The sequence below is a fragment of the Bos javanicus genome, chromosome 12 (assembly GCF_032452875.1).
Source record: "Bos javanicus breed banteng chromosome 12, ARS-OSU_banteng_1.0, whole genome shotgun sequence".
Classification (NCBI taxonomy): Eukaryota; Metazoa; Chordata; class Mammalia; order Artiodactyla; family Bovidae; genus Bos; species Bos javanicus.
Window position 1 is genome coordinate 75737565 of NC_083879.1, and position 27630 is coordinate 75765194.

A 27630-nucleotide genomic window follows, 5' to 3' on the forward strand; every position below is an offset into this window, starting at 1 on the left:
TCCACTAAAAATGAAGCTTAATGGTTGACTATGATTTATTGAGTCTCTGCTGAACACTGGCCCTGGGGATTGGCACTTGATGTGTGTTTCCTTCGTTTAGTTCTCCCAGCCACCTCTTTCCGGGACGTCATTCCTCCGTTGCTCAAAAGGGGAGATCAGTGCCCAGCCTGGGCTGTAGTTGTAACCTGACCGACACCAGAGCCTGTGTTTCCCCACTGCTCAGCAATATCATCTCACACGTTTTAATACGTAACGGTGATAGTTTTCATCCCTTGGAGATGTCGCAAATGTTAGATTCCCCCTGCCTTTGTGGTGCAAATGCTTTCTATGGTCCTTGCCTTTTTCTTACCCCTCACCCCTAAACTTATCAGTTCCTTCCATAGATTGTCAGAGCTAAAAAAAATGAATTTTTTCCATTTATTCTTATTGTGGTGAAACTTACCGAAAATGAACGTGTGAGATTTGCCATCTTTGTAGATTTTTAAGTGTCTGCTTCAGAGGCAGTAAGTCCACTCACATTGATGTGCACCCCTCGCCACCACCCGGCCCCAGATCTCCCTCCTTTCTCCCAGACTGACCTCCCCTCGCCACCATCCAGCCCCAGATCTCCCTCCTTTCTCCCAGACTGACCTCCCCTCGCCACCATCCAGCCCCAGATCTCCCTCCTTTCTCCCAGACTGACCTCCCCTCGCCACCATCCAGCCCCAGATCTCCCTCCTTTCTCCCAGACTGACCTCCCCTCGCCACCATCCAGCCCCAGATCTCCCTCCTTTCTCCCAGACTGACCTCCCCTCGCCACCATCCAGCCCCAAATCTCCCTCCTTTCTCCCTGACTGACTTCTGTACCCGTTAATCGAGGACCCTTCATCCCCACTGACTCCCTGCCCCTGGGGACCACTATTCTGCTTTCGGTCTTCAGATATGCATCTTGTATTTCTGTTATCGACTTGTTTCTTTTCCCTAAGTCTAGCGCCTCTGTGCTTCCCATTCATCTGAGCTTTCCAGTTTTTCAGAGGAGGAGAAGTCCTAGCTCCTTGCCTGAAACTCGGACCTCTTTGCAAAATACATAAACCTGGGCTAGGGCCCACCCCACGCCCGTCACTTCCACAGTTACAAACTCTCAAGCCTAAGAAGAACATCAAAAAGATGGGAAAATAGTTGTAGCAGCTTGTGGGGAGTAAAGCACTGAGCCCTAACCACTGGGCCACCCGGGAATTTCCCAGAGCCGAGGGTTCTTAGAGGATGCAGAGAACGATGCTTTCGCCCTTTGATTTACATTTTTTAACATTTGAAAGCCTCTGCAGAAGAGATAATTTTAAAATCCCTCTTCAAGACTGAGAAAATGGTTAGTTTTCATTTTCTAGAACTAAGTGGGGTTAGTTCTCCCCACTAACTGAAAAACATTAAAAATGTTTTCTGCTGAAAGTGTCTGTAAACATACAAAATGATTTTTCTTTCACTTGACATTCTCAGAGGTTCTCCAAGAGCCTTGGTGATTGGTTTTGGGGAACGTTGTGTTTCAGAAACACAATTGAAGAGCTGTCTGCACATGAAGAAAAAAACAAGAACCAAGAACCACAGGGGTCATTCGGTGACTTGGGTTTACAAAGTCTTCACCTTTCTGTTCAAATGTTAAGCTAAATTCAATCAAATATCTGCTTTTCTTCTTCCTTTGGGGTACTAATTTTGGAGGCTGCTGCTGCTAAGTCGCTTCAGTCGTGTCCGACTCTGTGCGACCCCATAGACGGCAGCCCACCAGGCTCCCCTGTCCCTGGGATTCTCCAGGCAAGAACACTGGAGTGGGTTACCATTTCCTTCTCCAATGCATGAAAGTGAAAAGTGAAAGTGAAATTTCGGAGGCTAAGGTATGATATAAGGTGTATTTTCAGAGAGTTTAGGCACAAGGGGCTGAATGCACTTTTGAGGTTTAATTAGACCATCGAGTCCAGGAAGAAAAGCACCAAACCGCAGACGTGAGAAATAGGCGAGCATATTTCTGCTGTTGGAAAGGGTCCAGTGCTTTTTCCTTAAAGCCCTCTGGTTTACACTTGCCTCCTTCATTACCTGGGGGATCCTTTGTCCAAGGTCTAGTGGTTATTTAAAGAAACAAAGTGTCAGTAAATCTCAAACTTTTTCATCTTCATCTACTCGGAAAAGTGATTGAAAGACAGTGAATTGTTCAATATCAGGGGCAGACAAACCCTGCACTGTGAGTAGCCAATTTCTCCATCAATATTTTTCTTTTTTTGTTCACATATAACAGGTTTGCACGAAAGCAGTAGAAATCCTTCACCTTATGTGCACACGTACACACACACACACACACACACACGATGTCTTGGGGTGAAGGAAGGTGGGCAGTTTTAACATAGCTGAATTGCAGCAAAGTTGCTGAAAGGACCCTTTCTCGTTGCAGCCCAGAGCCGGGACTCTGAAACCCAATCTGAAGTGTGTTTAATGAGCACTCTAAACGCGGGGGCTCAGTGCGGAGGGAACAGGAGCTCAGTGTGGGCCCGCCAGACGCCGTGCCCACCCTGGGAGCAGCGGTGCCAAGGAAGAATTAGGCGTTTGTGCGCCCAGTAGATGGGCCGGCCTCCACGTTTAGCTCCGTTCTCCCCGAATGAAAGCCTTGTCCTGGCTCCACAGACTCTGGTTTTACCGTGTGGTTCCTGTTCTTGCTCTGCTTGGCATCTCACAGCAACAGAGATCACAGGTCACGCTGTTCGCAGTCAAGGCTGCCACTGGCTCTGCTGTTGGGCTTTGAGTCATTTCCCTCTTCCCCTCCTCCTCTCTCCTCTCCTTCCCTCCCTCCCCTCCCTTCTCCGCCTTCCCTCCTCCCCTTCCCCCCTCCTCCATCCCCTCTTCTTCCATCACTTCTTTCCTCCCCGCCCCCCCCCCATCATAGCTAATACCTGGGAGAGCTTGCTTTGTTCTGGGTACTGTACTGTCCTCAGGTTTGCTATATACTGAGTTATTTCATCTTCCCCACATCCTAGGAAGTGTTCAGTCATGCACCCATTCTACAGAAGTGGAAGCTGAGGCCCAAAGACTTATATCCCAGGTCACAGTGCCTGAAGTGGAGATTTGGGATTTGCAAGAATGCACGTGGCCCCTGAGTTTGTGTTCTTAATAATTTTATTACAGTGCTTCTCTAAGGACCCCGAGGGGCTGGAGACACAGCATGAGAAACATCCCCCACATGTCAACTGTCCGATTTCATGGTTAACTGAGGAGTCCTGCCTTTGCAGCAGGTCACTGCTGGTTTATGTGACACTCAGCCTGCCCGCGGGGGCTGTGTCATACTATGGTCACACTAACTATGTATCAGCCCATGTGCCATACTGACCGGCCTGGGTGCCCGAAGTTACAACACTGGCAAATGCAGTCTCTTCCCTTGGTTTGATCAGCACATTTTCTCTAGGACAGTTTGTGTCCTCAAAATTGGGCATGGAAGTCTTAGAGGAGAAAAGAGGGAAATACAGTCTTGGGAGCAGATTCTCTGAAGCGGCATTGGAATCTCAGCTCCACGGTGAGCATGCCCATGGTGCTAACTCCATGCCCTGTAGCCTGGAGTGTCCCTGGGGTACAGCTTAGGTGCGTCGTGGGAGTGCAGAGGCACCCATCCACACACACACACACACCCCCCCCGGGGCAGGGGCATCTTCATTGACTCCTGCACGTCACACAGACATTATTAGTGATACCGCATAAGAGGATATGGTTGGGACTCTGTTCTGGCTTCCAGCCTACCTCCCAGAAGTCCTGAGCCCTTCCAATTCACTAGCCTTTGCTTTTCTCATTAGTTTTGGGCTTCCTGGGTGGCACTAGTGGTTAAAAAAAAAAGAAAGAAACTCATCTGGTAGCTCAGCTGGTAAAGAATCTGCCTTGAGTGCAGGAGACCTGGGTTTGATCTCTGGGTTCGGAAGATCCCCTGGAGAAGGGAATGGCACCCCACTCCAGTATTCTTGCCTGAAGAATCCCATGGACGGAGGACCTTGGCAGGTTACCATCCATGGGGTCGCAAGGAGTTGGACACGACTGAAGCGACTTAGCACGCACACATGCTTGTTACTTTTAGAATCCTTTGTCTTTCCTGGTGTTCCCAAGTTCTCCAATGATTTGCCTTGAAATAGATTTACACTCATTCATTCTGCGAGATACCCTCTGACCCTTTTTCAGTCTTGGAAACTTCCTTATGTTATTCTTGCATCGTCCCCCTTCCCCAGGGGTCTCTCTGTTGTAAGGGTCCCAGAGTTGGTTCAGTTGCTGACCCTTTAAATGTCTGGCCTTCTCCCCTCGCTCCCATTCATTCATTGGTGGCCTGGTCTGGTTTCTAGGAGAATTTTCAACTGTGTCTTTAAACTCTCCCCGTGACATTTTTATTTCTACTGTGCTTTTTTTTCTTTTTCTAAGAGCTCTTTCTCGTTAACCAAATACTCCTTTTTATAACCTCCTGGGGTAATGTTCCTTATAAACTCTGAGCTATATGAGGATACAAATTACAGTGTTTTTAAAAGTTTTTAACTCTACCCTGAAGCAGCGGAAGTACCTGGCGTCTCCCACTCCTGACCTTTTGGGGAGTTCTGCGGAATTAGGCTGCTCCCTTATTTGCCGCGTCTCTTCTCCTCTGTAATTAGACTGCAGTTTGCTCCTCTGTCATCTTCTAAAATTTGGGGGAAATCTGTCACCTACTGTCTGTCTTCTCATTTTATTTGCTCTATGGATTTATTCCTTGTTTCATTTCTTTACTTTTTTTTTTTTTTTAAAGCAGGGTTTCTGGGTATTGTGGAGATAAGCTGCAAGGATTCAGTGTGCCATCTTTAGCCACATCTTCTTTTATTTATTTATTTTTGGCTGGGATTCCCAGGTGGTGCTAGTGGTAAAGAATCTGCCCGCCAATGCAGGAGACGCAGGAGACAGATGTTCGATCCCTGTGTTGGGAAGATCCCCTGGAGGAGGAAATGGCCACCCACTCCAGAATTCTTGTCTGGAGAATCCCATGGACAGAGGAGCCTGGCAGCTACAGTCCACGGGGCCGCAAAGAGTTGGACACGACTGAACGCACACGTTTTTGGCTGCGCTGGGTCTTCATTGCTTCCCGTGGTCTTTATCTACTTGCGGAGGGCGGGGGCTGCTCTCATTGTGGTGCTCGCCTTTCTCATCGTGGTGGCTTCTCTTGTTGCGGGCACAGGCTCTAGGGTGTGCAGACTGCGGGCTTCTGTCATTGTGGTTTGTGGGCTTAGTTGCCCCACGACACATGGAATCTTCCCGAACCAGGAATCCAACCCATGTCCCCTGCATTGGAAGGCGGATTCTTAATCACCGGACCTCCAGGGAAATCCAAGTATCATCTTCCCAATCATTTCTATTAGGCCCAGGCTGGCAGTAGCCTTGTAAAATTTCTAAGAAAAGTATATTTATGGATAGATCAGTGAGTTCCTAGGGGGTTTCTTGAGTTGTATTCTTGGCCTTCTGCTTCCTTCAGTGGCAGCTCCTGACTACATGCTGGGGGGCCAGGAAGGGGGAGCCCTGCATGGAGGACTGGGATGGGGAGAGCGTGTGTGAGCTGGGTGACCTCCCAGCCTGGACCCCGCCTCTCCCCACTCATGGGCAGAAGGGTCCAGAAGAGACTAGGATATAACAAGAATTTTGATCGTAGAACACAGCTCATATCTAGAGCAGCAACGGGGCTTCCCTGGTAGCTCAGCTGGTAAAGAATCCGCCTGCAGTGCAGGAGACCCTGGTTCGATTCCTGGGTTGGGAAGATGCCCTGGAGAAGGGATAGGTTACCCACTCCAGCATTCTTGGGCTTCCCTGGTGGCTCAGATGATAAAGAATCTGCCTGCAATGCAGGAGACCTGGGTTTGATTCCTGGGTCGGGAAGGTCCCCTGGAGGAGGGCGTGGCAACCCACTCCAGCGTTCTTGCCTGGAGAGTCCTGTGGGCAGAGGAGCCTGGCAGGCTACAGTCCATGACGTCGCAAAGAGTTGGACAGGACTGAGCGACTAACAGCACAGCAACAGGAAAAAGAGGAACACCTTTTAATAATTAGCAGGAAAAAATTCAATCACCGCCTATCATTAGTCTACGACTTACTGAGTTTATTTGATTTTTTGAGTTGGAGGAATGTTCAAGGCCAGAATGTTTATGTTATCTCCAGTCCACTTGACCTGTTATTATTTCACTATCTCTTCATTTACAAGGGACAGTGCAGTTCGTCATGTAACTGTATGATCTGTGCCCCACGTGCCTGAAAGGTCAGTAACGCCCCATGGAGGGTGGCCAAATGAGTTGGATAGTACTGCTATAACAAAGAACCGCAAACTGATGGCTTGAAACATCAGAAATTTCTTCTCTCGCAGTGCTGGAGGCTAGAAGTTCAGCGTCAATGTACCAGCAGGGCCATATTCCCTCTGAGCCTCTGGTGGGGGCCGTCCATCCTTGGCGGGCCTTGGCTCACCACCGCATCACTTGTCTCTGCCTCGGTCATGACACGTGTGTCTCTGTCTTCATACCATCTTATAAGGACATTCATCATGTTGGGCTAGGGCCCACCCTAATGACCTCAACTTCACTCAGTCACCTCTGCAGAGACCCTGCTTCCATTCACAGGGACCACAAGCTAGGACTTCATATCTTTTTTTTTTTTTTAATAGTATTTCTAACTTTATATTTCGATTATCTTCAAAATTACAGAACTGCAGTAGTACAAAGACGTCTCAGATACTCTTGGTCGAGAATAACGAATTGTTGATTTTTTTGTCAACAAAAAAATCCCTTTCTCTCTCACTCTCTCTTTACACACACACACACACACACACACACACACACACTCATTCAGATCAACATTATTTTTGTCTTAACCATTTGAGAAGTAAGTTAGATATCACTTTTCACTTTATTCCTAAACACTACAGATCTGTTTCCTAAGGACAAGCACATTTTCTTACGTGAACATAGTATGGTTATCAAATTCAGAAAATTAAACCTGTATATACTATTTTACAATTTACATTCCATTTGTAAAATTTGTTAATTGTCCCAAAGTTGTTTTGTTTAAAGCAGTCTTTACTCCTTATCTCAAGATTCTATCCAGGGTTAAACTGGAACCACATATTGCCTTTATTTTTTTTTTTTAACCATCAGTTCACTTTATTTATTTATTTATTTATTTTTTTTTTTTGAGACACATTTCAGCACATAACAGTAGGTTTGGTATTTTTTGCTATGGTTGAGTCTCAAGCTTGAAGTTATCCCCAAATGGAGATTGGACCCAGAGACCTCCAAGTGGGCCAGCCCTGCCTGGTGAGTGAGTGAGAGTCACTCAGTCATGTCTGACTCTTTGCGACCCCACGGGCTGTAGCCCCCCAGGCTCCTCTGTCAATGAGATTCTCCAGACAAGAATACTGGAGTGGTTAGCCATTCCCTTCTCCAGGGGATCTTCCTGACCCAGGGATCAAACGCGGGTCTCCTGCATTGGGCGGATTCTTTACCGTCTGAGCCACCAGGACAGCCGTATGTCCTTGTAGCGATATGACTGGCCCCTTGCTCTCAAAGCAGAGCCTTTGCAGCATCCCTGAGAGCTTCTTAGAAACACAGACTCTCAGGGCTCACCCCAGCCCTCCCGAATCAGCTCCTGTAGCTTACCAGGGTCCTCAGGTGATTGCTGGGCCCACAGATGGGAGAGGCTCCGCCCTCGTCACCTCCAGTGGAATTCTAGGGCAGAGGAAGCATACCCAACTCTGGACCTGGACTCTGCCCTTGGGGACACGGTCACACACCCAGCAGCACAGAGATGGGCTTTCCATCCCGTGACCATGCAGAGACGTGCCCATGGGGCTGGGAAATAAGACATCCTCCTCACTGTCAACCCATCCCCCTGCCCTTTATTCCATCAGCTAGCATTTCCCCATCACAGTGAAAGCTAGGGTACCAGAGAACTGGTGTTCCGTGCCAGGCTCTGTGCTACATGCTTTGCAGTCAGAGTTTTCTTTTTTTCTCCCGTTGATCCGAAGGGGTCGACAGCATCTCCAGTCTTTTCATGGCCCCATGTACCATGGGCTGAATGGTGTCCCCACTTTCCATAATTCGTTCATAGCCACCCCAACTCCCAGTGGGGCTGTCTTTGGAATAAGGAGGTGTAGGTAGGGCCAAGTGAGGTCGTAAGGGTGTAGCCCTGATAGCATAAGATTAGTATCCTTCTGAGAAATGACATCAGAGTGTGCGTGCACTTTGCGTGTGTGTGTGTCTCTCTCTAACTTAGCACTTATCATACATTCTAATTTAGTCGCTTTGTCGCTTTAGTGTCTGACCCTTGACTCAGAGAGAAAGAGACGTGTTGAATTGATCTCCATTCCCTCGGCCCGTAGCACAGTGCCTGTATGTGGCTACTCACTTGACAAATGTACCCCAGGCTTCTTAAGCCACCGTAGCTATTAATACTTCCACCCAGCTGTTCAAAACCTGCCAAAGGGGCAGGAGGAGAATTTGCGGTGTTAACAGTGCCTGTGTGGAGGGTTAGTGGGCTGTGGAAATCTGAACAATGTTCTAATGGGTAGTAATGGTAGCAAAAAGGGGCCGAAGGCTTTGAGAGAGCCTTTCCCTCTTGCAGGAGAAGAGCATGCCCTGGTTGTCATGGTTACGTTAATCCCAAATGAGAGGAAAACAAAATACTTCCCAGAAACCGCTCTCTGAAAGCTCAGCAGACGCATGTTTTGTGAACTTGGTCAAATGTTATCTTTATCCATTTCCATCTATGAGATTATTTTAGCATGGCAGACGTTAGCTTCTATCAAGTGAGGTGACTCCTTTGTTCAGCCCTGCAGAGGAGGTGGGGAGGGTGTAGAAGACACTCCCAACCCAGAAAGAATTGTCTTTATTCTTTTAGAGGAGAAAGAAAATACTTCCTCATAAAACCTGATGTGACAGAAATAACCTGAAGGCACAGACATATTTTAAAGGCACAATAAACCAAAGCGACTTTGATTCACCATTTTTAATAGCTTGAAGCTCTGTGTGAATTCGTACTATTTATTATTCACCGCTTCGTTGCCAGACACTCCCCAAGAATGTAAACCTCCTCCTAAAATTTAATTTTATAGGATTCCATGAAAAGCCTGTTCAAAATGTAGAAAGCTGTGGGGACTCCAGTAGGCAATCAGCCACCTTATTTGTGCATCAGATTAAAATTCACATGCCTCTTGGAGCATAATTGAAAGTAGCCAATAAGAAAAAGTGATCAAAATTTGATTATGTGGTTTCACTAATCACCAGTTTGCTCTCTCAAATATAACATATAATTATTATTTGGTTTCTTCTCTGTAAGGAGAATGCTTCTGGACTGTTTCAATCCAGACTGGCCATGTGTGGGGTCGGCCAGACTCTTACTTCTTAGAGGCTCTGGGAGTCTCAGAGGTCTGGCCTCTCAGCCCCAGTAGAAACACTTGGGAACAATTAGGAAAACATTCATTGTAAGGTCCCTTTCATGTTAAACCACTATTAACATGCCTAGGTTTTCAAATGATGCCTACGTGCCGTGGTTTTCCTTCCTCACGTATGATCGTTTGTGCAGTCGTAAATGTAAGTCTCTGTGTTTCTTAGAGGAAACCGCTCTTTGAGAAAGTGCCTTTACAGATGAATGTTCTGAGCGTCTTTTCTTTGTGTTCTGCCAGCTTAATCTGTGCTTTTGCCACGGCTCACTCACAGGTTTGTTTTAGCAGCAGAGGGCTGGTGGACTCGTAGCAGTTGGATCCCATCATCCGTCTAGTGCAAAGCCTGTCCCAGGAGCGCGGTTTGTGGTTACTTCCAAAAATGTTCATATCATGCCCTTTTTTTTGCCAGACAGGTAAAAGAGCCCTTTGCGCTGTCAAATACTAACAGCCTTTTCGTCACACGCATGGATATTCGCTCATTTCCCCCATGTGATCAGGCTCTTCGCGGCCACTCACCTTGAGCTGGGCCCTACCGCCCTCAGTGTTATTCTAAGATCTAATGTAAAGGAAGTGGATTCTTTATTTTGTTGTTCTTAAAAATAGCTTTTAAACAGGCTCTATTGTGAGTAACCCTCTTTTATAGATCATTTGTAGATATGAATACCATCCTCTGGTTACTTTTTTTTTTCTGGTCTTCTTTCTTCTGCTTTGTTAAATTTTGGTAAAATGAACGCAGCAAAAGATTTACCATTTTGCCCATTCTTAAGTGGACAATTCAGAGGTGTTAAGTACATTCACAGGGTTGCGCAACCATCCATTTTAGATTCCGTGGTGTGATTTTTGAGCAGAATAACTTACAATGTGAAGTTCAAAGAATTCCTTGGAGACGAGCATAAAGGAAGGATGTTGATAATTAATGGAGCAGATCCACTATTGGAAGGAAGGAAGGGATGACTTTTCTTAAAGAACATGGAGGAAACTTCTCTGGCTTCCCTTCTCTGAGGTGCCTCCTCTGAAGCTGAGTTCAGCTCTGGGTGCATTAATGAAACCCAGACATTTCTACACTAACTCCTAGAAGAGAATAGGGTCCCTGAACTTTGCTGTTGTGGTGTCTAGAAACATTTTAGGCATAGCTGCCTGGTGTGCATTGAGACGTCAATGCCCTGTCCGTTTTCCCATGCAGTTGTCATGTAGTGACTGCATTCCAACCCTTAGAAATACTTTCTAGTAATTCTACATACTGGCTTTCCTTATATCCCTGAAGATAGCCGGTGTTGACAGGAGAATTCATGTAATGCATTAAAGGCATCTATTTTACAGGCCAATTTTAAGAGCTATAATATCAGTCAAGTGAAAAGTATGAAAGTGTTAGTCATGTCTGACTGTTTGCGACCCCATGGATTGTAGCCCACCAGGCTCCTCTGTCCGTGGAATTCTCCAGGCTAGAAAACTGGAGTGTAGCCATTCCCTTCTCCGGAAGATACTCCTGGAGATCTTCCCAGGGATCGAACCCACGTCTCTTGCATCTCCTGCATTTGTGGGCAGATTCTTTACTGTCTGAGTCACCAGGGAAGCCCAAACTTGAAATTAACTTCTCCCGATATAAAAACTGGGGTCCCATTGGAAAGTCATTTTGTGTCAAAGATTTGTGCAAAGTAATAAATTTTAAGGAAATTTTTAAGACTTAAGACAAAACTAATGTATTGACTAGATTGACTCCAAACATCTATTTCTAGCCTCTTATTATTACCAGTATGGTCAGTGTGCTCAGGTATGGTCACAAAAATCCCTGGCAACTCCGCCAAGGACCTAATTCAGCAGTAATACTCTCTCTCCTCAGTATGTTCCACCAAGTGCTTAGTTGAACATTGTTCTATAAAGGTGTCCATGGTATGCTGATTTCTGATTTTTTTAAACTTGTTTAGACTTTCAGCGTTGAATTGTAAAGTCTCATTTACCAGCCCCTGTAAATCTAGATGAAGTTATCAAATTCACTTAGTTCCAGGAATTCTTTGGAAGATAGTGAGTGCTTGCCAGCTGGTCAGATAATTGGTGCTGCATTTTAAGACAAGTAGGAAATGTCAAGGATGGTGAGAAAGAAGAATTGTGAAACTAGAATGTGGTCTTCTCTTAAAAAAAAAAAAGATACAGAAATTTCTCTACAAGTTCTCGGCACCCAACACATTCCCATCATGGTTTTATTAGCTGGTGTCTGCAGATTCTACTTGATGGAGAGGAGACCCCCGAACAAGGAGCTGTGTCTAAGTTCTTCATGTAACTCTATGGAGGCAGGTGTGAGAATTTGAACCCAAGGACCCCATGGGCCTGGCTAGTGAATTCCCAAGTGCTCTCAATATGATATTGCTCTGCCAGAGAGGTGGGAAAAAAGATTGGTGACCAGTAATCCATGCAGCTGTTAACACTGGATAAATCCAGGGGTGGGTGGGTGTGGGTGTGTGTGTGTGTGTGTGCGCGCGCGCGCGCGCGTGCGTGTGCTGGGTGGGCAACTTCCCTGGTGGCTCAGTGGTAAAGAATCCGCCTGCCAATGCAGGAGACACGGGTTTGATCCCTGGGTCAGGAAGATCCCCTGGAGGCGGAAATGGCAACCCACTCCAGTATTCTTGCCTGGGAAATCCCACAGGTAGTGGAACCTGGTGGGCTACAGTTCTTATGGTCGCAGAGTTGGACACGCACGTGTGTGCTGGATAGGGTGGCGGGGATCTGTTTGATTGACACGAATGGGGTTTATACTCCATCACACGTTAGTTGTGCCAGCAGGGTAATTGGGACGGCTCTCCCAGTTACTTTGGACCAGGCATTCAATGTCTAGAGCCTTGTGAATTTGAGATTATGCATGGAGACTGCGCATGCCTTTAGATAGCTGTGAGCATCTTCTGAATTCCAATGAGGAATGTAGGAGCATAAAGTGGTGTCTGTTTAAAAAAAGAGAGAGATTCTTTATCGCTGGCTCCTCAGGTCATGCTGTTGGGCAGCCTAATGGACGTGCCTGTCGTTGGCGCTTGTCAGGGTCTGACTCTACTGCCTTTAGTCTCCTGGGTTACTAAGTGGCTTCTAAATTGCTCTGCTCTTCGCAGAAGGGAGGTGAAAGTATAAAACCAGTAACTGGAGATGACAAGGTCTTTGAAACATTTTTTCTTGCTGGGTTTGATCTGTGTGGTGGAATTGTATCTGTTTTTGCAAGTGAGTCTTTAAGAATTGGTGTTCCCTTCAGCAGCACATATACTAAAATTGGAACGATACAGAGAAGATTAGCAGATTATTAGCAGATGATGCAAACTTGTGAAGCATTCCATGTTTTTGGGGCTTCCTTAGTGGCTCACCTGGTGAAGAATCTGCATACGATGCGGAAGAACTGGGTTCGATCCCTGGGTTGGGAAGGTCCCCTGGAGAAGGGAAAGGCTACCCACTCCAGTATTCTGGCCTGGAGAATTCCATGGACTGTATAGTCCGGACACGACTGAGTGGCTTTTACTTTCACTTTCTTTCCTTTAAGAATTGACCAGAGAGTGAAATGAAACCAAGGCTTATGATGCTAAGCTGTTGAGGGTAGAAAATGGATTCTTGCAAATCATTTCCCTTTCACTATAGACTCAAGCTATAGGATATGTATGTGTAATACGGATTTCAGCAGACATTGAAGGAATGCCAGGGACTCTGCCAGGAGGAACAGAAAGGTGACCATGTAGCCCAGAGCTTCATCAGAGAGACAGACTTGTGGATACTTAACTACATATTAGTAGAATACGATGGAATGAGTGATTATATTCATTTCTTCTTTCACTGGGCATCCTGGGTAAGGCGGTTAAGAACCCGTGGCCTTAAAAACACTCTGTTTGTTCTTTTCTTTCTCACTTTGTTGTATGGCAGAAACCAACACAACGTTGTAAAAAAATTTTTTTTAATTTAAATAAATAGAAAAAAACATAACCTATGGCTTTTATGCTCATGCATATGACGTCTAGATGAGGCTGTACAAAGTCTAGAGAAGAAAGCCATGCATTCTGCCACATTTGTTGGGGAGGGAGAGGACCCAGGGACAGGCTTTCAGCTGTCACAAAATGGGCATGGGATCATAAAGGCTTCCACCCACACAAAACTGCACACAAATAATATTTGTAGCAACTATATTCATAATTGCTAAAACTTGGGCAACTGAGATATTCTTCAGTAGATGAATGGTTAAGCAAACTGTACTCCCCTCAGGCAGTGGCATATTATTCGGCAATAAAAAGAAATGACGAGCATGCCATGACAAGAATGGGGGGAATTTTGAATTCATGACACTAAGTGAAAAACACCAATCTGGAAAATCTCCATACTGTATGATTCTAGCTATGCGACATCGTGGAAGGGGCAAAATGTAGACTGTAAAAAGATCAGTGGTTGCCAGGGGTTCAGGGTAGGGGAAGGAGGAGGGGTGCAAGAGGGGAGTACAGTGGATGTTCAGGGCTGATGAAGCTCGCCCGTGTGATCCTGTGACGGGGGCTTTATGATGTTATGCCTTTGTCAAAACCCATAGACTATAGACACAGTGAATCCTAGTGTACGCTGTGGTCTTCACACGGTGGTAATGTATTAATGTTGGCTCCACAGTTGTGGCAAATGTATTATACTATTCCAGTATGTCAGTAAGAGGAGGCCCCGGGTGTGGTGGGCACCTGGTACACACGTACTCTCGGTACGCACTTCCTGCTCAACTTTCTGGAAACTGCTCTAAAAAATAAAGTGCATTTTTATGTGTTCTATTGACGTTGATTTTACAGTGCTGTGCTTTCCCCTATCCTGAACCCTGCTGTACAGCAAAGGGGTTGTTTACATACATACACACTTCTTTTTCACGGCGGTTCGTCACAGGATACTGAATAGAGTGCCTGTGCTCTGCAGCAGGACCTTGTTTCCCATCCTCTGTATCGTAGCCCGCGTCCGTTCATCCCAGACTCCCAATCCGCCCCCTCCCGCTCGGCACCCACAAGTCTGTTGTCTGTCTGTGGGTCTGTTCCTGTTCTGTGGGTAATTTCATTTGTGTCGTGTTTTACACCCCACATGCAAGTGGTACCGTATGGTATTTGTCCGTTTTTTTAAGGGGCGTCGTGCCCGGCATTGGGGTGAGGAAACGATGGCAGAGATCAGCCTCTAAGCATGAGAGCAGCATGGGACGGGAACCAGCAGTGTGCACAGCGGGGCTGGTGGCCTGGGGGTTGTGGGGTGGTGGGTGGGGAGCTCTTACAGACGCGGGCATGAGGGGCCTCCTGCGGTGGGAGCCGTGGTTTGTTTCCGTAGCTGCCTGTCTCAGAGGCCGTAACAACTGCTCTGTTTGTTCCCAGCAAAGAGCCCCCGGGAAAGTGCTGCTGGATGCCGTGTGCAACCACCTCAACCTCGTGGAAGGAGACTATTTTGGCCTCGAGTTTCCCGACCACAAGAAGATCACGGTAGGTGATGTCCATGAGACGTTGCTGTTTTGCCATCTGTTCGACTTAAGAGAAGGAAATAATTGGGACCTTTCTGGGCCTGACGGAAGTGTACACCAGAAAAAGTACCCAGGAAGCCCTTGATGATCTGTCTTTGAAAGTAATGTGTACTCATGATTAGCAGGTCCACAGAGTGCGCAGTGCAGGCCACCTCTCTCTCCCTCTCCCTCCAGGAGCCACCAGCACCAGAGTCTTGTGTATCCTTCCTGTAAAAGTCTGTGTGTATGTGCACACAAACACATATTTTTGAAATATGATCATGTGAAGAAGCAACACAGTGCCCTATACTCCACCCACACACTACACCTATATCCTGAGATCTTTCCTTTTCGGTACATAGAGTCTACTTCCTTCCTTTTCACAGTTTCATACTATTCCATTGAATGGATATACCATCGCTTACAGCCTTTGCTGTAAAGGGTGGGATACTTAGATTGTACTGAATTGTCTGCTGTTACAAATGATGCTCCAGTGAACACACTGATGCACTCGTGTTTGCATTCATGGTCAAGGATTTATCTCAGTTCAGCTCCAAAGGCACAGAATTGTATTATCTATGAGTTCAAGCCTTTTTTTTCTTTAATTTTTATTGGAGTATAGTTACCTGCTTTAGAGTGTTGTTGTTGATCAAGCATTTGAAGTTTGCTAAATATGTCATGTAGGTCTTTAAAAAGGTTTCATTGACTTGATCCCAAAGTTTAGAATATAACTTATTGTGACTTTTTCTCTTTTGGCTGATGGCACTTTCTCAAGCTTGTATCCTAGTCTGCCTTTTATGAGGCACCCTTTTAGGGTATAAACTTATTGACTGCATTTCTATCTACCTTTTCATTCAGTCTACACTGAGTGCCTAGGACTTTTGCTGGCCACTGGGGACCCAACAGGAGTAAGATGGAGAGAATGTAGGATCCAGGTGGGGCATCAAACTGAGTCTTTGGAGGAGGAAATGGCAACCCACTCCAGTACTCTTGCCTGGAGAATCCCATGGACAGAGGAGCCTGGTGGGCCACAGTCTATGGGGTCACAAAGTGTTGGACACGACTGAGCGACTAAACAACAACAATAACAATCGAACTGAGTCAGTGGCCAGTTCAAGGCATGTGGCACGTGGGGCGCTGGGGACCGCAAGCGACACTTGTGATCAGGAAACCCTCCCAGATACGGCGAAACTGAGTCCTCTGAGGCCAGGAGGAGTTGACCTGATAGGGTGTTCCAGGGAGGCGGGCACCAGATGCCAAAGCCCAGGTAGCAAGTAGGCTATTCAGGAACCTGCAGACGAGGCTGAAGTTTAGAGGTAGGTGGAGGAGGGCTCTGCTGAAGGCGGGAAAGATAAAAGCCCTGAAAGGTGAGCAGGGAGCCGGGTCTATTTCAAAGGGCTTTCTGTCCCATTACTACCCACTAGCAATAGAATACGAGCCACAAACTTTATTTCAATTTTTCTAGCACTTAATTTGATATAAAACATCCAAAATCATTATCATTTCAACTTGAAATCAACATCAAAACCTAGGAATGGGAGATTTTACTTTTTTTTCCCCCTGCTCAGTCTTTGAATCCGATATGTATGTGACTGTCACAGCCAGATCAGCTGTATTTCAAGTGCTCAGTGGTCACGTGTGTGGGGACAGCACAGCTCTGTACTGAACTAATATGTTTGGGAAGCTGTAAATGCATTTTAAAGAGAGTGTGACATGATCTGATTTATGGTGTAGAAAGAGAACTGTTACTGGATTGGAATAGAGGAAGACTGGGGGATCTAACATGTATCTAAAGATGGGCACAAACTGTGTTTTCTCAACATACTTCTAACCTCTAAGCCTTCTGGGATTCCCTGGTAGCTCAGTTGATAAAGAATCTGCCTGCAATGCAGGAGACATCGGTTTGATTTCTGGGTCAGGAAGATCCGCTGGAGAAGGGATAGGCTACCCACTCCAGTATTCTTGGGCTTCCCTTGTGGCTCAGCTGGGAAAGAATCCGCTTGCAATGTGGGAGACCTGGGTTTGATCCCTGGGTTGGGAAGATCCCCTGGAGAAGGGAAAGGCTGCCCACTCCAGTATTCTGGCCTGGAGAATTCCATGGGCTGTATAGTCCATGGGATTGCAAAGAGTCAGACATGACTGAGCGACTCTTTCTAAGCCTTCTTGGCCATTTTCTGGTGCTTACATTAAATCGAAGCTGCCCTGACTCCCAGTCCTCTTTCTGATGTGACAAATGACCACAGAGGGGCCACATCTGATTCCACATTCATTTATGCGTCTAACAATTATTTGTGCCAGTGCCAAGTCCAGCATCAAACTTCATACAGAAGACGACACATGCTTTGAAGGGACAGCTTGTCAGCAGTAGTTACTGTTTGCAGTCATTAGAAGTGCCTGCTTAGGGGAGTTGATAAGGAAACAAATAATTATCATACCATGTAGCAAGTTCAGCGGAACAGTGTTTCTTAGACTTGTTCTGTATTAATGATTCTCAAAACACCTGAAGATTTCTTCTCATTATTTCTAACAACCTGCCTGCATTACTCAGAGTTGCAGTGGTTTTCCTGACTCCAGTCTTATCCTGTTCTGATCCTCCTGAAGTTTCTTTTCTCAACTGTAAATTAGCAGTCGTAAGGGTACCCAGACTGGATAGCAAGAGGATTGTTCTGTTTCTGGGTCAACCAGTTAGCTATTGATGGAGCTAGGATTCTAACCTCATCTTCTGACCTCAGGCTTGGTGCCTTTTGTATTGGCTGTGGGTGCTTCTCTTTCACTAGGGTTTACAAACCTGTTGATCTTTCAGAGATGACTTCTTTCAGCTTTTATCAGGCTTGATTTTTATGATTTCACTGTTTGCTTATTGTTTTAGAGTGTGTTCAACTGCAAAATTCACTAAACCCATTAATGATGGCTTAAAGACATAGAAGCTAATCGTTACAAATACAGGCCACTACCTGAAAGCTTACCGTACATCAGAGTGCTCTAGTTCCTGCAGACTCAGCAGTGAACAAGGCCCACATTCTAAAGCAGGGAGCAGCAAATTTTTGTTTGTCAAGGGCCAGATAGTGAATACTAGAATAGACTTTCCACACCAGAGCGTTTCTACTCCAGCTCTTCAGCTCTTCCCTTGTAGTGTAAACGCATGGGCATGGATTTGTTTCAATAAAACTTTATTGTTACCATTATCATCATTACCATTTTTTCACTATGGTCAAAAATAGATAACCATGAAATTTACCATCTTAGCCATTTTTAAGTAAGTGTGCAGTACAGTAGTGTGATGTATATTCATTGTTGTGCAACAGAGAGGACTTTCATTATATAAAACTGAAACTCTGCACCCAATCAACAACTACTTCCTTTCCTCCTCCCCCCAGCCCCTGGTGATCACCATTCTACCTTCTGTTTCTATGAGTTTGATCACTTCAGATAGCTCATGGAAGTGGCATCACATAGCATTTGTTCTTTTGTGTCTGGCTTATTTCACCTAGTGTGATGTCCTCAAGTCCCATCGATGTTGAAGCATGTGTCAGAATGTCCTTCCTTTTTAAGGCTGAATACTATTCCATAGTTGGCTCCATCACATTTTGCTTACCCACTCATCTGTCGAGGGACATTTAGGTTGCTTCGCCTTTCCTTGTTGTGAATAATGCTGCAGCGAACATGGGTATGTTGTCATTATTACTTGTAATACTGCTGTCGTGATTATTGCCTCTGCCAGGCTTCATTTGGGAGGCTGCTCACGCAACTGACAAACCAACAGGAAGCCTGCACGTGTGCTGAGTTGCTTCAGTCGTGTCTGGCTCTGTGCAGCACTGTGGACTGTGGTCCCTGCAGACTCCTCTGTCCATGGGATTCTCCAGGCAAGAAGACTGGAGTGGGTTGTCATGCCCTTCTCCAGGGGATCTTCGAAACCCAAGGATCAAACCCACATCTCTTTTGTCTCCTGCATTGGCAGGCGGGTTCTTTACCACTAATGCCGTCTGGGAAGCTTAACAGGAAGCATAGTTGGTCTCAAATGCCCAGACCTGGGCTGTCTGTCACTACTGACTTTGTTTATTTATCTGTATGTGATGTGCTGGAAACAAATTGTTCCCCCAAGGTCCCCAGCATGCAAGGTTGTGAACCTTTGTCCCAAGGTGGTAAGGCCAGGCAATTCGCATTGCAGCTCAGCCTTCCACCCTTTTCTCATCATTTCTATCATTAAATAGCCCACATCAGAGCATTCTTCATTACAAGGGTTTGAAAAAGCTTAAGCACTTAAGAATGAATGCATTCCACTGTCTAAGATGTGTTTCCTAAGACTGGGAATAAACCAGTGATAATTAGTAATCAATTGTGCTCTACGCTCAATTAGACTTGCCCCATGGCTTGTCTGTTAGTAGAGTTGATCGCTGTGTTTACATGTAAGTCAGGCCCATGTTGTCCTTGAGTCCAACAGCTGACCCATGGGACTGCCCCATAGGAGCAGAGAAATCTTTTAATCAGCTTTTTTCCCCACCATTGATTCGCCTTCCCATGGCAGGGACACTATGGAACTTAGGAATCAAGACCCTCTACCTAACATGCCAGCTAGTGGGTACCTAGAGTCTGAATGCTGGTAAAGGTCAGAGGGGTTGGGTTGCCAGTGGACTCAGAGCTCACTGTCCTTGAACTTGTACAGTGTGCCGTGCACTCTGCTGTTAACTTAAATGCACCTTGTTTGTTCTTCACCTTGTTCAGTCACCAAATCGTGCCTGAGTCTCTACAGCTCCGTGAGCTGCAGCTCGCCCCTTCCCTGTCCTTCACTGTCTCCCACAGTTTGCTCAAATTCAGGTCCATTGAGTTGGTGCTGCCATCCAGCCATCTTATGCTCTGTCACGCCCTTCTCCTCCTGCCCTTAATCTTTCCCAGCATCAAGGTCTTTTCCAGTGAGTCGGCTCTTTGCATCAGGTGGCCAAAGTATTGGAGCTTCAGCTTCAGCATCAGTGCTTCCAGTGAATATTCAAGGTCGATTTTCTTTAGGATGGACTAACTTGATCTCCTTGTTCTTCACCTTAGGGGTTGGCAAAAAGAGCCAGAGAATAAATTCGTTAGGCTTTGCAGGCTGTACCATCTCTGTGGTGACTCCTCAGCTCTGCCACTGCTGTGCAAAGCAGCCATAGATAATGTACATGGATGATGGTGGTTGGGTTCCAATAAAACTTTATGTATGGACATGGACATTTGAATTTCATAGAGTTTTCACATGTCATGAAATACATTGCTACTGTTTTTTCCCCCAACCACTTAACAGCCCGTGGTTGCTCTTGGACTGTAGCAGAACCAATCATAGGCTGGATTTGGCCCACAGGCCTTGGTTTACCAATCTGTGTTGTACGACATTTCTCCGAGGTTGGTATTTTATCATCCATGTTTTACAATGAGCAAATTCAGTGCAGACTGTATGACCATGAGTCACAGGCAGGCCTGTCTTGGGTGCTGCAAGTTCTTTCTACTTCACTTGTTGCCTTTGCTTCATCTTCCTGCTGCAACGAGCTGTGCACACCAGGCAGCAGAGATGGGTGTGTATCTAAAATTTATCCTGTGGTTACTGGGGAGAGTGTGAACAGCTCTGTGTTACAGCCTGTAAATCTGTTTAAACCTTTGCTTTGTCATTTAGCAGCTGGGTAGATTCTGAATGTCTTTGATTTTTGTGCTTTATCTGAAAACTGGGATTAATAAATGACTATTTTACAAGGTTATCATGGGAATTCTTCAGATGCTTTATAATAATGAGCCCAGCAGAATTTCTGTCATAGCAAGACACTCAGATATCTATTGGATTTTCTTCTTACATTCTAGCTCAGAAACTGGTGTGGCTGGCTCACCCATCTTTCATGAAAGTGATGATGCTCAGAGACCTGATAAAAAATTCCCAGTTTTGTATAAATAAATACTGGTAAAGCTTGGGCTTACCTGATGGCTCAGTTGGTAAAGAATCCGCCCTCAGTGCAGGAGACCCTGGTTCAATTCCTGGGTCGGGAAGATCCGCTGGAGACAGGACAAGCTACCCACTCCAGTATTCTTGAGCTTCCCTTGTGGCCAGCTGGTAAAGAATCCACCTGCAGTGTGGGAGACCTGGGTTTGATCCCTGGGTTGGGAAGATCCCCTGGAGAAGGGAAAGGCTACCCACTCCAGTATTCTGGCCTGGAGAATTCCATGGACTGTACAGTCCATGGGGTTGCAAAGAGTCAGACACGACTGAGCAACTTTCACTTTCAAAGCTCAGGAAGAATCTTTCATTCACTTTATCATCTCCTTTATGCCAGGAAACAGTTTTGCCATTGGCAGGTGTCCTAGCTCAGGCTGCCATAACAGAATACCAAAGACTGGAAGGCTTGAACAACAGACATTTCATTTCTCTAAGTATTAGAGTCTGAGATCAAGGTATCAGCATGGTCAGATTCTTGTGAGGACTCTGTTTCTGGCTTGTCAAGGGCCACCTTTTCACTGTGTCCTCAAGCCGAGCAAAGACAGAAATCTCTTTTTCTCTTCCTACAAGGCTACAATCCTAGTAGATCAGAGCCTCACCTGTATGACCTCATTAAACCTTAATTACTGTCTAAAGACCCCCATCTTTAGATAGAGCCACATTCTTAATGACCTTCTAAAGACCCCCATCTCTAGATACAGCCACTTTGGGGGGTTAGGGCTTCAACACAGGGATTTGAAGGACACAATTCAGTCCATAGCAGCAAGCATGCTTTCTAGGGCTTGAGGTCAGAGAGCACAGCTTCTTGGGATTACAGCATCACTTCCTGCTCCTTGTCCAGCTCTTCTAGGGTTGGGCAGATGTCCTTCATCCCTGCTTAGTTGCAGCCTGTGACCTTGCTTCTTCCTGGGGCCCTACGGACATCTGAGACCAGGAGTGGCTCCTTACAAAACATGCGAGGAGTAAAGGATAAGGAACATTGCAGGCTTAAGACAGATGAATGTTTGGGAAGCCAGCAGAGGTGGGGTGGTAGAGCAGCCCAGTGACCACACAGAGCAGCCCTGTGGTTTGATGTGACTGGCTGTGGCTGTGGTGACAGGCAGGTCCCAGAGGAGGCAAAGCTTACCTCCAGTAGAGAATCTGGGGAAGGGCGACTTGCTGGAAAAATACAGCTATGGATAATCTTCCATTTCTTAGACTGGAAGAAAGCTATCTGAGGATTTTGTTTGTTATCACTTTGTGTTTTATTTAATAGGCTTCATTTTTTTAGAAAAGCTCTATGTTTACAGAAAAATTGAGCAGAAAGTCAAGAGTGGTGCCCCGTGCTGTCTCTCCATACACCGTGTCCCCTCTTACTAACATCTTACATTATTAGTGTGATAATACATTATTATTACAGTTCCAGGTTCATATTAGGGTTCATGTTGTACCTTCTGTAGGTTTTGACAAATGTATAATGACATTTATCCATCCTTACAATACCATAAAGAAGAGTTCACTGCCCTAAAAATCCCCTCTACTCTGTGTGTTGAGCCCTCTTTTCCCTCTGAGCCCCTAAGAACCACTGATTTTTTTTTTTTTCCTTCAGTATTTTCTATGTTCTTGATGCTTCAGTATCTGGGGCCTCGCTGAACGAGAAAAGACTGCCCTTCCCACAGCAGGCCAGTTCTTAGAGATGGCAAATGGTTCCCCTGCCAGCACACCTCCAACATGCAAGTGAATGAGTCCAGAGCCCAAACCCCTTCTTCTGTCTGGCTCTTAGGCTTCAGAACACAGAATTTGTTTCCCATAATTATTCCAGGTATTAGACACCTAGAGATGGCCCGACACCCACAGAGCCCACTACGAGGACTCCAGCTCCTCACCCTGACTTAGCTTGCCTTTCCCCATGGAAGCCACGGTAATGCCTCCTGCGCATGCTCGGTCCTTGCCCTTTCTGCTTCCGCCCCTGGTGCTTCCCCATGTGGCCCTGCATGCTGTGACGTGTCTCCTCCTCCTGGAGACCATGAGTAACAAACCCTCTTTTCAGTGGCAGTCATCTCCTCACCCCACAGTATGTGAGTAATGAAGACCCTCATCTTAGTTTGGTTAAAAAAAAAAAATACAGGGAAATAGCTTTCTAGAATGGATAGTCTTGAGAAGATGGAAGTGGAATCATAGTTTTTGGATCTTCACAAACCCAAGGTCCACATAGAAACTGCTACTCGGCAAAATCAAAACACCCATGAACCACATTTATGGCAAAGCTGGGTGTCAAAGTGTAAGTCCAAGACCCCGAAGTACAAGTAACCAGAAATAAAGCATCAGTCAGACACAAGGTCTTCTGTGCTATAGCAGGGCCTGTATGGGAGGAGATAGAGGGGACCACTAGGGCATTCGACGGACCAAAGAAGGGAACCCTCAGAGAGCCACTGGAAACCACAGGGAACAGTCTGAGAAGAGCAGTGGGAATTGGGAGCTCGGAAGAGGCTGGATCAGTCCAGCTCCAGTGAGCTGGAGTAATTAATCTTCCAGGACAGGCCATCACTTAGGAGAAACTATGGAGAATGGAGCTGAAATTGAGTCAGGTAAAGACAATAGAGAGAAATAATAGAGGAGGGAAAAGAGAGCCAGGGGATCTCAGAAAGCAAGCCATCATTAAAAAAAAAAAAAAAAAAATGTGGCCCAAAATCAATAGAAGAGGAAGCTCTGGGAGGTTAGGAAAGCTACTGTGACCCATACCTTCTTCTTAAAAGGTTAGAAAATAGTTTCCACATAAAAATGAGCAGCATAAATGTATCACAGTCATATTTAAAATAACACCTTAAGCGGGTTGTTCCCAGCACACTATGTATATAGCCTTACCAAAGGGACCAGCTGGATGCAGCTGCCAAATTGCACTCAATGCAGAGAACAGAGGAACATGTCGAATGATACCCTCAAGTATATGCAACGTGCAAAATCCAGACTCTGGGAAATTCCACAGATCAACAGATTTACTATAAAGAAAAGAGGGGTAGAGGAAGAACCTGTAGGTGAAAAGACGCTTGAAGGACATAAAATTTTTGAAAATAAGGAAGAATAAGCACTAGTGTATAGAGATACACCACTTGATGAAGTGAAACATCAAGAAATGTAGAGGGTTACTGTGAAAATCTAGATAGCGGTTCCTTTTAGAAGGAGGGGGTTGGTTTTAGGATGCGATGGGTGATTGGCTGACAGAGTTCTGTCTCTTGACTTGGTTGATACAACGATGTGTGTCATTAAATAATTCACTAAGCTCTACATTTGTTTTCAGTAGTTTTAAGCACTTGTATGTTATTTTAGTTTTAAAATGGAGGAAAAAAATGAAAACAGAAGAAACAAACTACAGATTAAAGGAGGAATATCCAATTAAGTAGCTCCAATGCCCAAGTGAAATCCTTTGAACTGAATTTTTCAAAGCTAATGCAAATTGAACAAATGATTTTAAATTGGTTAAAACCAAGTAGTTGATGTGTTACGAGTACCATGCCTAAGGTCTACTGCTGAGCCCTTCTTAAAAAGTTGAGGTTCCCAAAGGTTAAATTTTTCCTCCAGGCTAAGGTCCTCTGAAGCCCCAGGCATTGCATTATAATATTCTTAGTTCTTTTTCCAAAGCTTTCCTTCGCATACACGCATGAGTGCTATGTTGCTTCAGTCACGTCTGACTCTTTTTGACCCTATGGACCTGCCCGCCAGGCTCCTCTGTCCATGGGATTCTCCAGACAAGAATACTGGAGTGGGTTGCTCTGCCCTCCTTCAGGGGATCTTCCCAACCCAGGGATGGAACTCGTGTCTTTTATGTCTCCTTTTCTGCCTGCCAGTCCATTGGCAGATGGATTCTTTACCACTAGCGCCACCTGGTAAGCTCCCTCCTCATACATTTGGGATATCTGCCTAGGGAATTTAATGGACTAAGGGATAGGGATAATGCTGCCTAGGGAATTTAATGGACTAAGGCATAAATACCTTTATACATTTCATCTCATATTTTGGTTTACAGATCTATCTTTAATTCCTTTTTATTTAAAGCTTTCCTTGTAAATAAGTATATTCTCAATTTTTCAGTTCAAATTTTATTCATGTGTTCCTTCAGTCTTTTTTTTTTTTTTTAAGGGATGAGTCTAGATTAAGAGAGACTTAATGGACATAAGCAGATATGAAGCATGGTCCTGGATTGGATGTTCCAATCACAGTAAGGACATTCCTTCAGTTCATTTGCTCAGTCGTGTCTGACTCTTTCCAACCCCATGAACTGCATCACACCGGGCCTCCCTGTCCATCACCAGCTCCTGGAGTTCATTCAAACTCACATCCATCAAGTCGGTGATGCCATCCAGCCATCTCATCCTCTGTCATCCCCTTCTCCTCCTGCCCTCAGTCTTTTCTAGCATCAGGGTCTTTTCAAATGCATCTGCTCTCCGCATCAGGTGGCCAAAGTATTGGAGTTTTAACTTCAAAATTAGTCCTTCCAATGAACACCCAGGACTGATTTCCTTTAGAATGGACTGGTTGGATCTCCTTGCAGTCCAAGGGACTCTCAAGAGTCTTCTCCAACACCACAGTTCAAAAGCATCAATTCTTCAGCGCTCAGCTTTCTTTAGAGTCCAACTTTCACATCCATACATGACTACTAGAAAAACCATAGCCTTGACTAGATGGAACTTTGTTGACAAAGTAATGTCTCTAGCTCTCTAGATGGTCATAACTTTCCTTCTAAGGAGCAAGCATCTTTTAATTTCATGGCTGCAATCACCATTCGCAGTGATTTTGGAGCCCAGAAAAATAGTCAGCCACTGTTTCCCCATCTATTTGCCATGAAGTGATGGGACTGGATGCCATGATCTTAGTTTTCTGAATGTTGAGCTTTAAGCCAAATTTTCACTCTCCTCTTTCACTTTCATCAAGAGGCTTTTTAGTTCTTCCTTGCTTTCTGCCTTAAGAGTGGTGTCATTTGCATATCTGAGGTTATTAATATTTCTCACGGCAGTCTTGGTTCCAGCTTGTGCTTCATTCAGCCCAGCATTTCTCATGATGTACTCTGCATATAAGTTAAATAAGCAGGGTGACAATATACAGCCTTGGCGTATTCCTTTTCCTATTTGGAACCAGTCTGTTGTTCCATGTCCGGTTCTAACTGTTGCTTCCTGACCTGCATATAGGTTTCTCAAGAGGCAGGTCAGGTGGTCTGGTATTCCCATCTCTTTCAGAATTTTCCACAGTTTATTGTGATCCACACAGTCAAAGGCTTTGGCGTAGTCAGTAAAGCAGAAATAGATGTTTTTCTGGAACTCTCTTGCTTTTTCGATGATCCAGCGGATGTTGGCAATTTGATCTCTGGTTCCTCTGTCTTTTCTAAAACGAGCTTGAACATCTGGAAGTTCACGGTTCACGTATTGCTGAAACCTGGCTTGGAGAATTTTGAGCATTACTTTACTAGCGTGTGAGATGAGTGCAGTTGTGCGGTAGTTTGAGCATTCTTTGGCAGTCCTTTCTTTGGGATTGGAATGAAAACTGACCTTTTCCAGTCCTGTGGCCACTGCTGAGTTTTCCAAATTTGCTGGCATATTGAGTGCAGCACTTTCACAGCATCATCTTTCAGGATTTGAAATAGCTCAATTGGAATTCCATCACCTCCACTAGCTTTGTTCGTAGTGATGCTTCCTAAGGCCCACCTGACTTCACATTCCAGGATGTCCGGCTCTAGGTGAGTGTGAGCGATCACACCTTCATGATTATCTTGGTCGTGAAGATCTTTTTTGTACAGTTCTTCTGTGTATTCTTGCCACCTCTTCTTAATATGTTCTTCTTCTGTTGCTGCTGCTGCTAAGTCGCTTCAGTCGTGTCCGACTCTGTGCGACCCCATAGACAGCAGCCCACTAGGCTCCTCTGTCCCTGGGATTCTCCAGGCAAGAATACTGGAGTGGGTTGCCATTTCCTTCTCCAATGCATAAAAGTGAAAGGTGAAAGTGAAGTCGCTCAGTTGTGCCTGACTCTTAGCGACCCCATGGACTGCAGCCTACCAGGCTCCTCCGTCCATGGGATTTTCCAGGCACGAGTACTGGAGTGGGGTGCCATTGCCTTCTCCGTCTTCTTCTGTTAGGTCCATACCATTTCTGTCCTTTACTGAGCCTATCTTTGCATGAAATGTTCCCTGCGTATCTCTAATTTTCTTGTAGAGATCTCTAGTTTCCCATTCTATTGTTTCCTCTCTTTCTTTGCATTGATCGCTGAGGAAGGCTTTCTTATCTCTCCTTGCTATTCTTTGGAACTCTGCATTCAAATGGGTATATCTTTCCTTTTCTCCTTTGCTTTTCGCCTCTCTTCTTTTCACAGCTATTTGTAAGGCCCCCTGAGACAGCCATTTTGCTTTTTTGCATTTCTTTTCTATGGGGATGTTTTTGCTCCCTGTCTCCTGTACAATGTCCTGAATCTCTGTCCATAGTTCATCAGGCACTCTGTCTGTCAGATCTAGTCCCTTAAATCTATTTCTCACTTCCACCAGGGCAAACCATTCAATATCACTTGGTAATCCAAGTCTATGGCCCGAGCAGTAATGCTGAAGAAGCTGAACGGTTCTTTGAAGACCTACAAGACCTTCTAGAACTAACACTCAAAAAAGATGTCCTTTTCATTATAAGGGACTGGAATGCAAAAGTAGGAAGTCAAGAAACACCTGGAGTAACAGGCAAATTTGGCCTTGGAGTACAGAATGAAGCAGGGCAAAGGCTAATAGAGTTCTGCCAAGAGAACGCACTGGTCATAGCAAACACCCTCTTC

At 45.5% G+C, this 27630-nt stretch overlaps 1 protein-coding gene and 1 pseudogene across 2 annotated transcripts in view; both read left to right on the forward strand.

Annotated features, from left to right (window-relative positions):
- Nucleotides 1-27630, forward strand: part of FARP1 (FERM, ARH/RhoGEF and pleckstrin domain protein 1) — a 309083-nt gene that overhangs the window by 187194 nt on the left and 94259 nt on the right. For both annotated transcript variants that reach the window (XM_061435251.1, XM_061435252.1), the window contains exon 3: nucleotides 14776-14880. In XM_061435251.1, coding sequence (XP_061291235.1) covers nucleotides 14776-14880 — 105 coding nt within the window. The remainder of the gene's footprint in view (nucleotides 1-14775; nucleotides 14881-27630) is intronic.
- LOC133258689 (U6 spliceosomal RNA) lies at nucleotides 12650-12750 on the forward strand (annotated as a pseudogene).